This window comes from Electrophorus electricus, chromosome 13 (assembly GCF_041902795.1).
Source record: "Electrophorus electricus isolate QZ-2024a chromosome 13, ASM4190279v1, whole genome shotgun sequence".
Lineage (NCBI taxonomy): Eukaryota > Metazoa > Chordata > Actinopteri > Gymnotiformes > Gymnotidae > Electrophorus > Electrophorus electricus.
The window spans coordinates 521,171-532,500 of record NC_137509.1 but is presented as its reverse complement, the minus strand read 5'-3'; the positions used below and the strand labels follow the sequence as shown (position 1 = coordinate 532,500).

At 39.8% G+C, this 11,330-nt stretch overlaps 1 protein-coding gene across 2 annotated transcripts in view; it reads right to left on the bottom strand.

The window, feature by feature from the left end:
• The window catches only part of c8a (complement component 8, alpha polypeptide), a 10,405-nt gene extending 9,526 nt beyond the window's left edge, over nt 1-879 (bottom strand). For both annotated transcript variants that reach the window (XM_081694833.1, XM_081694834.1), the window contains exons 1-2: nt 739-879; nt 306-417 (exon numbers count right to left, since the gene is read on the bottom strand). In XM_081694833.1, the coding sequence (XP_081550959.1) occupies nt 306-417; nt 739-845 (219 nt within the window). In that variant the 5' untranslated portion in view covers nt 846-879. The remainder of the gene's footprint in view (nt 1-305; nt 418-738) is intronic.
• Nucleotides 880-11,330: the final 10,451 nt, after the last annotated feature.

Sequence of the window (11,330 nt, the reverse complement as noted above, 5' to 3'; positions counted from 1 at the left end):
TCACAATATCATTTTAAACTAAGAACAACACACCTATAAGAGATAGAACAGGTATGCTGAGAATATTCTCCATCGGTAGACAAGGGTTAGGGTTAGGTATGCAATGCTAATGAACAGGTATGCTGAGAACATTCTCTATCAGTAAATCCAGCATCAGTCCCTGACTGAGGCTTCAACTTCTGAAGGATCATTACACAAGATTTTAAAATTAAGTACCAAACAATATATTAGCTTGTTTTTTTTTATCTGGCAATGCTAATATTGCTGTATATCCCATAATTTGAGGTTGTTTTTATAATTTTTACCGTCTTTTCTGTGCAGGCATCACATGGTGTCCAAGATGACCAGCTCCTCATCTTACAATCTATAGGATCAAGGGAATCAACATGTCGAGCTCTTCTGTAGAAGGTGTTAATCCTTCAGAGAAAAATGCATCATGTCACAACTTCACAGCTGGCTAACGTGTCTCACTAACAACCTTTAAACATTACCTGACTGACATGTGTTAAAGGTTAAGATAAGTGAAAAAAAGTATAAACAGTGAAGCAGAAAAGCTCAGACATGCTGCAGATACATGTCCAGATGGTCAACACTATTCCTAACCTAGAGGGTTACTCCTAACCCTAACCATAGCCCTAACCCTAACTCTAAAATCAGAGGTAGCCAAGCTACTGAGAGTGGATATTACAATCCAAGGATAAGCAATGAGAACAGCCTTCCATAGTGCAGACCTCTTACCTGCTTTGTGAGGAGTTCCAGAAGGCATCAGAAGATATGTGTAAATGGCTAAGACAAAAAAAAGTTAAAAAAGCACAATGGCCAAAATAGGTCAGAAACACACTCATAGCTGTAATGACTGGTCTGCAGGTGAACCTCGATGGCCAGACGTGGGCTAGAAGAATTTCTCTGTATCACTGGGAGTAAATGATTGACAGGAGGTAAACACGGGTGTCATTTCATGTGCTATGGGTAAGACCATTTTGCTGTAATACTCCACCTCCATACTCCAAACACATGAAACATACTCCAAATTAACCAGATTATTGCTGTTTAGTAATATTACATAAAACAGTATTTGAACATTTAAAATACTTCAATATTTCAGAGTGATTTACATACACTAGTGTATTTACATTAAATACACATACAAATACACATATACTAGTGTATTTACATTAAATACACATACCAATACACATACACTAGTGTATTTACATTAAACACACTAGATAAAGCCTTTTCAAACATCAGAAACGGTTTCAGCACAATACCACTACCACACTTGGGCAAACATGTCACTCAGGCGAAAAGCTCAGCCCAGCATAAAGACTCTTAAAGCAAGGTGCTTCATTACAGCTGAAAGACAGCTTTGAGAGGACAAACTGGAATATCTTAGAAGATGCAGACTTGGAGATGTACTATTTCTACTCGGCTACGTAGAGAACTGTGTTGACAACGTTACTATCATCAAACATATCCGGGTGTATTGCAATCAGAAGCCTTAAATGACATAGGAGGCCAAAACTCTCCTCCAGGCCTGAGACATTGCCTTCAGGTCTGGTAACAGGGACCTATACAGAACTGCCAGAGCCAACCTGAAGAAGGACATCAAGAGGAAGACTCAGGACCTCTTCACCTACGACTCATGCCAGGTGTGGCAGGGCAACACCTTGTCAGCAGAGGAACTTATCTGTTTCATTGCCTGCCATGAGGTGAAGACTGTAAAGAAAGATATGCTACCTCCACCAACCTCCATCTTTCCCCACTGTTCAGGAACATGAGGTGACATACGTGCTCAGAGCATTGGTCCCAAGGAAAGCTGCCGGTTCTGATGGTGTGATAGGAAGTGTGCTGAAGCAATGTGCAGATCAGCTCTCAAAAGTCTTCACAAAGATTTTCAACCTACTTTTTATAGATTTCAGTTCTGCCTTCAACACAGTCATACCAGGCAGATTAGTCACTAAAGTCACTGACCTGGGACCCACTCTACATCAGTGGGGACAGGGTAGAAAGTATCCCTGCTTTCAGGTTTCTGGGCACACACATCATGGAAGATCTGTCCTGGAACACCAACACTACTGAAACAGTCAAGAAGACACAGCAAAGACTAGATTTGGAACACGAAACATGTTTACGTTTATACAAATCATTTGTGTTTGAGAGGATATGAATACCAATGTATTTAATAGATTGAGCAACATGTTTAGATGGTATGCTTTGGATCTTGTAATCCCATCTGAATTCTGGTAGAGGCAGAAACTCAGATTTTGACCAATTAATGAAATAGCCAGACACATTGCTATAATTGTTTATCAGATCATGGACTGATAGAAGGGACAGCGAAGGATTAATAATATTTAGTAAATCATCATCTGCTTATAAATTGATTTTATAGTGGTATGAATTTGATTGTGTACCTGATATTTTATCACAATGCCTAAAGGCAGCAGCCAACACTTCAGTGAAAAGACAAAATAGTGATGATAAAGCACATCCTTGTTGACTTCCTCTTTATAGTTGAAATGGTTCTGATATGTGTCTGTTTGCTGAGATGGAGGCAGAGGGTGAGTTGTATAATATTTTTATCCATTTAATGAAATATGGGCTGAATCAAAGTGTTTAAGAGAGGTGAGGAGGAAGAATCACTAGCCTATGCAATTATACATGATGGTTTATCTGGTGAGGTTTCACTATTATATTTGTGAATTATGTTCAAAAGTCTGTGTGTATTCTCTGAGGAGTGTCTCCCTTTGATGAATCAGTTTGATCTGTGCTTATGAGACTGGATATTACTGACTTCAATCTGATTGATAAATCTTAAATTATTTTTATATGACTTGATTACTGAAATAAGACAGTGGCTGGAGCAATCTGAATTTTTTTTTTTATTATTTGGTTTTAAGATAACTGTAATAAGAGCAGTGTTCATATGTTGAGGTATACGGTAGATGCATTATGAAGAATTTCTGAAATTAATTTTAAAAAGAGAGATGAAATAAGAGGGCAGAATTGTTTGTAGAATTCTACTGGTAGCCATCAGGTCTTGGCGATTTATGATTAGACATTAGAAAGAGGGCTTTGATCATTTCTTCAAGACAAAAAGGTCTAACTTTTGTTTCTGATAGAGTGGTAGATAGTTTAGGTAGGGAGACACTACTCAGGAATGCTTCAATTTCTTCTGATGAGGCTTTCTTATCGGTGTAGAAAGTTCTAAAACATCATTAATAGTTGGATCCTGGGTAATCTTACTGCATGTGTCTGAGATTGCTGTTGTTATTGACTTCTCTGTTTCCTGTTTCAACTGATTTGCTAAAAATTTCCAGTTTTGTTTCCAAATTCAAATGACTGTTGTCTATGTATGGCCTGTTCAATCTTCTTATGCAATATATAATTAAGTTTGTGTTTAGTTTTAAGATCTTCTTTGAAAATTGATTCAGTTGGTGTCTGAGAGGCCAGTAGGTCTGGTAGGTCCAGTCTCTTTATCTAGTCCTACAGCTCTTGTTCTTTTGCTAGACCTTCCTTTTTCAATATGAACTCATTTTCCCTCTCACCACTTTTGCTGTTTCCCAAAGTGTGCATGCTGTAATGTCCGGGTGTTGATTAGTCTCAATAAAAGCTGCCCATTCCTGATTAAAATAATCTAGGAATTCTATCATCCAGGAAGGTAGCTCTGAAGCGCCATCTGGGGGGAGGGAGGGTTTAGTGATCTGCTAGAAAGGTAATGCTGATTGGAGCATGATCTGATATAATGACACTGTTAATGAATTATTCTATGTGTAATGAAGTCGATACACAAGAAGTCTATATGTGAATATGACTGGTGATAAAGGGAATAATATGAATATTCTCTTCTGGGATTTTGCAGTCTCCAAATATCCACCAGTCCATAATCTGCCTTGGACTGTTTGAGCTGTATGGTTGTTGAATAATTACTTGTGTTTGTACTGCTGACATGCGACATTAATTTGTATAGTACATTTTTGCATTGTTCTTTTGTTCAGTTGAATTATTGCTAATGGTACATGATTCTTTTAAAAATGGAAGATTGTGTGGAGTACTCTCCAGATGTGGTTTGTTCTACGAAGTAACCACTGAATGATCAAGAATTTTCTCACAGGTTGTGAAGAACTGCATACTCGGGCATACTTCTGAGCATACTTCTGGGTTTCTCAGTATGTGTTTAACTCAGGGAAGAAGATATTATGCACTGATGTGTTTAGTATGTTGACGAGACTAAAGGTTACCACACTCAGTACAGATGCAGACAATAAACACACCATCCACTACTGAGTGTCCTTCTGACTCAGTACAGGTGCGAGTGCTACACATATTCTACACTTTTATATTTATCATATTTTATATCTTATTTCTACTGCTATGGACACTATTGAGTTTGCCACTCGAATTCATTGTACTCTGTACAATGGCAATAAAGGAATCTATCTATCTATCTATCTATCTATCTATCTATCTATCTATCTATCTATCTATCTATCTATCTATCTATCTATCTATCTATCTATCATAAAGACTACATAGAGACCTTTGAGTTTGATACTTAAACTAATGGTATTGAGAAATCAAGAACATCCTCAAATCTAGAGCTTTTTCAGCAAAAATTGTGGTAAAGGCATGTTGAAACATTTACACATTTAATATTTGTTTAGATTAAATGTGATTATATTTAAAATAAAGTGTCAAAAAAACATTTTACAATATTTTCAAGTTTAAAATACATTAAAAATTTCATCTAGAGTTGATATGTATTTACAACACTGTTCCAACTTCCTGAGAGAATTCAAAAGAGCAAAAAAGATTTTTAGTACGTTTTTATGTCCTAAAATGTCAGCTTTATATGATTTTTTTCTGACTGCAGCCTGCGGGAAGTTCCACTTTCTCACAGGTTGCACGTTAGGACAAGCTCACCAATTTCATGAGAGGGTACAACTGGATTCGTTTTCATAGTTAACGTGAACTACAAAATCTGATTCCGATGATGTGTGCAATAAGCATAATTAAATTAACACTTAAAACGCAATTTAAACGCAATCGTGTAAACAACTACACCATCATAGCGCACAGATATTTATTAATTAGATTAGAATATATTGTTTGGGGGTTGGTCCTTTTTTGTACTTGACATTATTCTCAGAATGAAATTCGCTGTTTACAGCAGCAGGAGACGCAGACTGCAAGTAAAAAATAATCAAGAGATGATAAACGTTGTTATATAAATGCAATATGTAATTACGGAGTAGAGAGTACAAAGTAAGTTTGGCTGTATATGTAAAGTGACTGCAGTGCTTTTAATCACAGAGATGAATGATACATAACTAATAAATGGCGCAAGCGACAGGTATGAAACAATGTCCAGTAATGAATTGTACAGGTTGACTGATTTTCACCGCTCCGCTTTCGGTTATGTCGTCATATACGTGCTCGTTTAATTCCAAGAGCAGTTTGCTGAGGCCTGAATCCCAGTCGACCTCTCTAGAAGTTTGCTAAAAGTGTGTATTTACACCTCTTACGACCTACGTGAACGGCGGAATTAGATGGCTCTTCAATTCTTTGGATTTTTAGGGAACGTGCACGTTAGATCAAGACAGGAGATTGGACAGATCGATCAATCCGCGTTCCCTCGGTGTTTTGAACGGGCACGCCTAACACACAGTTAATGAAAGGTGCGCGCACGTATTTTCGTCGTTTTATTTATGAGAATAACCCCGGGAGTGCGGAAGATGTGCAACTTGCTTTGCTAAATTAGATCATTATTATATTTAGTTACGCCTTATTACACGAAGAGACGAAACAGAAATGGTAAGCGAAGGGGATAAACACGCTATGTCTAAAAAAACAAAACAGCCGTGATTTAAAAAGTAGTTTTTTTGCGTTCTTTATTTGGGATTATCAGTTTCCATTGCCATTTATGTATTGTTTTTTAAGGCCTAATTACTTTTTTCAACCAACTGTAGGAAACTGCCATTGATTTCAAATCTCTGCGGGCAAAGTTTCAAGAGGAGATCCAGTCGAAGGAAGCACCTGTGGTTCATGAGAAACCAAAACGATTTCCACCTCCTACAGGGATCTCGGGTCCTTTCTTTGTACGCATGGATTCAGATGAAGGAGCTAATAATCCTCTCGAACCTCCAGTCATTATAAGAGAAGACCAGAGGATGCCGTCAGCAAAACGGCCAGTTTCTGTTCCATCTTGTTTTCAAGCTACGATACCCAACAGGAACACAAACGGAAGTGTTGTGACGAGGCAATCGTTTAAAGATCGGCACCTGCCCCAGGTGCTGCCTGTGTCGATCTCTAATGAGGCAAAGCTCGATCCTGCTACTGCTTCCAAGTTCATTACTTCTCCAATCAAATATAAGAAAGCCATGCCTATACCCTTTAAGCCAAACAAATTTTCAAAATGTATTAAGGATATTCTAGAGCATGTGGGTGAACCAGGTGAAAAGAGCCAACTGTGTAAGATGCCAGTTGAAGGGTCTGAAATGGAGGCTAGCAGTATGGGAAATGGTTTTAACCACAATAATGCTGGTTCCCTGTGTCCAAACCAAGAGCAGCCTGTAACACCACCACCAGAAGAAAACTCTTCCACATCGGGCAGTGTCACCCATGGCCTAAGCACACTTGAGAAAGCCAAGAGGAAGTTCTCTCCTAAGAATTTGCTAGTGTATGCCAAGCCCAAGAGCTTCTATTCCACTAAAGTAGGTGGTGAGAGCCCTCCACCTGTCACAGACCTCCACCATGAAGCAGGTTTGGTTCCACTGCAGGCAGGACATCCTCATATCACTTCCCCCACCAGCTCCTGCCCCTCTTCACCACTGAATGGAGCAGCTCAGTGTGAGCATTGTAACAGAGACTGTAGCACGGCTTCAGTGTTTAGTATTTATGAGCGCTGGTGTTTTGTGCTGGTCTGTCCAATGTGTTAGAATGGTACACATTAAAACCATTGCATTGCTGGTGTTTCGCGGTAAAACTTGTACCTTATCTTGTCTGTCCTCACAGTGCTTTTTAAGACAAGCGTATTTTCAAGTTTTCAGCCTTATTAGGTCATAAAATTCAAGGGCTTATACTGAGTGAATTTTTGTAGCATGTTTTGTCAGTATATCCATGCACATTTGTTTTAGTAGGAGGAACTATAGTGAATCCAGATGGAGAGGGGAAGCCAGTGCTGGCTGACTGTGGTCCTCCTTACCTTAAACCTCTGCCACACCTTGCTTCTTTGGGCCTGAGACCCCCCAAGCACCCCAGACCCCCGCAAGTGGATCTCGGCTCCTATAAGCTGTGCAGTCTGGTGCAAGACTGCAGTAATGGAAAATACTTTACAAGTAAGCTGTTTAAGCTCTTTGAGGAAGCTGTTTTTGGTGCAAATTATTCACAGCTTCTTTTATGAAGTGTTGATTAGTCAATAAATTAGATTTATTGTAATCAGGATAACTTATTTAAAAATCTACAATACATTCAGTTTTGCTGAATTATTTGCTCACTCTTTAATGAATTCTCTCATTGGCTATTTTTAACTTGAGAGGGATAAGAACACTTAATAAAATCAATTAATAAAAAGGGTCTTCATTTTCTCATATGCTAAAATTAACAACATTTGATGTGTGGTGATGTTGCAGCTCTGGCTTTTGGTTCTGCAGAAAATATCCTGGCCACTGTGATCCCACCAGTGCCTCCCCCTCGTCAATTTGATGCTCCTGACTTTCCAGATTTTGAAAGTTCTGTGTTGGAAGCTTTAAACATTAATGGCATAAATCTCTCACCTGTTGACTTGGAGGCTACAGAATTTGGAGTCTCATCATCAGATAATCTGCTCCTGCCTCCCAGAGCTGAGCTGACAAGTGTTGACCTCCAGAAAGCTCAGGCATGTGATGAGATGATCCAGAAAGCTCAGAGATGTGATGATATGATCCAGAGGCTCATTGCAGGCAGTGCAGAAGCTGCTCCTGTGCTGAGCTCTACTGGGCTCGAGTGCTGGACTGATGCACAGTCAGTCATGATGCTGAGAACCCACATGTCTGGAGCTGGAAGCTCTGAGATCTCCACTAACGAAGCTCAGAATGGTCTGACTGATTCCATCAGTAGCGAACTTCCATCAGAGCCAAGGTGAAGTGGCACACATTAGAAAGACATGACTGTGTAGATTTTATACCAGTGATGAAGTCAAATAATTAAACTGCTTAAATGTTATTAATTAATACAATTAAATCAAATAATTAAATCAAATAAATTAAATTAAACTGGTTATGTTTTTAGCAAAAAATTGTTTTTAATGTGTCAGTATTTCCTTGAATGCAGCATGTAGGAGGGGGGGAAAAAAAACATACCCAGAGATCAGATTCCCTTAACCCTGATCCTATTTATATATTCATGATTATTTGTTTGACCCTGAACTTAACCCTCACCCTGACCTTGGTACTATTTATACAATCATGTTAAATATTGGTTTAACCTTCTTTAAGCCTAAGTCAGCGATGGGATGTTTATGAGGTTTGTGAAAACATCTATGAAGAAGTACAAACTGCGACCAGATTCCATTTTGGGCACAACTCCCGCAAGCGCAAAGGAACTCCAAAGAGTAAGTTTGTCCCTGCTAGGAAGAGCTCCAAAGAGGAATAGCATTCCTGCTTGTGTACTCCACATGACACTAGATACACCAGGATCATGGGGTTAGTTCCCAGGAAGTGCATGAACTGTGTTACTGATAATTATGCATGTTGTTCTGAATTGTAAATGCAGAGTGCACTCCACCACCTAGACTATTTGCCATGTTGTTAATAATGTTTGCTTGGTTTGTGTTCTACAGTTTACAATATTGGATTTGTTTAAAGCACTTGTGGGCTATGATTTGGACAACTTTATTTATAAAGTATTTTGCATATGTTTTTCAGATCCCTATGCAGATTCTGCAGTGGTGAGTGAGTGCTTTAATACTCATTCATATTTCAACACTAATTAATGCAGCTTGACACTTTTTTTGTCTTTTTTTTTTTCACAGAAAGAGGAAATGCAGAAAAGTGCTTGCTGTGCCCCCCAGTGGTATGCAGGGCTTACTGCCTTGATGGGATGTGTTGATGTTGTATGCAGGGCTTTGATGGACTGTATTAATGGTGATATTAGCAGATATTATTATATTGGTCTCTTTTCTTCCACTGTACTCTGTCTGCAGGGCGAGTGTGACTGCTGAATCCTGCAGTGCTGCACAGTGCGACAGGTACTGCATACCAAACACACTTGTATAGTAATAAATACTACATTAATGTTAAAGATGATGAATCCTTTGATATAAATATTTGGGATGGTTTGTCCTGAGTCTGGTTTTCCATGCTGGGTAATGTTTCTCTGAGTGTCAGGAAGGACAGGATCAGCCCCGACCAGCAGGACGACAAAGATCTCCGGAAGAGAGAGAAGCAGCGTCTGGAGCGAGAGAGAAAGGAGCAAAAGGAAAGGGAGAAAAAGGAAAATGAGATGAAAAAGAAGTTCAAAGTGCGTTGCTGTGGTGCATATATCCATACAATCAAGTTCCTGGGGTTCACTCTTGATGTGGGTGGAACTGCCAGATCATGACTTTACACCTAGAATCTCTGAAGCTTCTATGTTTTTGTCAGATATTAAGGTATAAGGTCTTAAAATTACTTGACCTAATGATTTAATTAATTATTGTTATAAATGAAATTAATTGGGCAAGAAGAAAGAAAATGGTCTGTAGAATATATTTTTTTGTAGTCATATCTGAATGTGTGCAGACAGCCTGTTTTGCAGGGTGGGGGCATGGGGTGGGAGTGGAGCAGAGCAGTGTGGCAGATAATTTCGCTTCTCCACAGTGCCTGCACCATCACTCAACTCCTGTGTCTGTATTTTCTGCTAAAGCCAGAAAAAACAAACGAGATTTAAAAAAAAAAAAAAAAAGTTTAAGAATGCCAACATGCTTTGAAAGAACACCAGCATTCTGCTGCAAAAGCATTTTCATCTAAAATTATTTTAACCAAAAAAACGTTATTGTTTAGCCTGCAGTAACTTGTTCAGGGACAGGTCCATGTGCACAGAAAATTGACGTTTTTGAAACGCATTTCTATTTAGCAGTTAGGAGTTTTAGGAGCTTTAGATTCCATTTTTTTCAAATAAAAAAACTTTAATAGTCTCTGGAAAAACAGTTAGAGAACTAGAGTTAAACCTACCTCTACCCCTAGAGATCTCCAAGCTTGTTCTGTGCTGTTTCATTTTTGGCTGTTGCATGTTTCTCTGGAGTGGCAGCGGAGCTCCCTTCTGCTTTTTCTCCACCCTGCTCTTAGACTCAGGTGGGAGTATGTGCACACTTATGTGCTTGCATGTGTGTGTTCTGTGGAGCTCCTGTGTGGCCCAGTAGATCACTAGTTGGTGTGTGTTACTGTGGCCCAGTAGATCACCGGTCTGGAGGAGCCTGTGTACCACGCGCGAGTTTTGGTGGCCAGTAAACTACGCAAGCGTGACCTACAGGTGAAGAGTGGAGACACAGTCAGCATCATCCGCACAACCAACTGCCCCAAGGGCAAGTGGCTGGCCAGAGACTCCCAGCACAACTGTAAGGCACTTGCAGTGAAAACCATGGGCAGCTACATATCCTTTAGTTTGTCCACACTAATGGTTCTAATCATCTGATTATTCACTGAGCAGTCTGGCAGCCTTGAGTGAAGCCGACAATGTTGTTCATTACGTGGTCGGTTTCTTTCTCTCTGTGTGTGTGTATGTGTGTACGCGCGCGCACGGCTATATCTTGGCGGTGTGTGCGCGCTTGTGCGGATGGCTATATGTCAGAGCCCTCTACACGCACCTCTGAGATATACCTGTGTGTGTGTGGATGACTATCTCAGAGGGGTGCGTGTACATCGTTATATCTCAGTGGTGTGTGTGTGTATTCACAGATGGCTATATCTCTGTGATGAATGTGGAGCTGAATATGAAAGAGATGTTGGAACTGGGGCGACGGGCATCACAGGTCGTTGGACGAGGGCAGGGTGAAACCGACACCACCAGCCTCAGCAGCAGGTGGGATACTAGCCTGATACACACCCTAACTCCTACTAGATGCGCACCCTAGCCGTGTCTCAGCACACACATTGGTCTGAACTTTAAAAGTTTCCTTTCTAAATGGCAGCATTACTGCTTTTATCTTTTCGATGTTATCATACTACTGGCTCATTTGAAATCTTTTTCAGGTCTTCCCATCATAACCCCACGCTCACTTGCAGCTGTAAGTGTTTGTGTGCCTGTGGCTGGGTGCATGTGAATTTTACTGTGACTTGCAATGTAAAACTGAGAATCTGGTGACTGTGTTC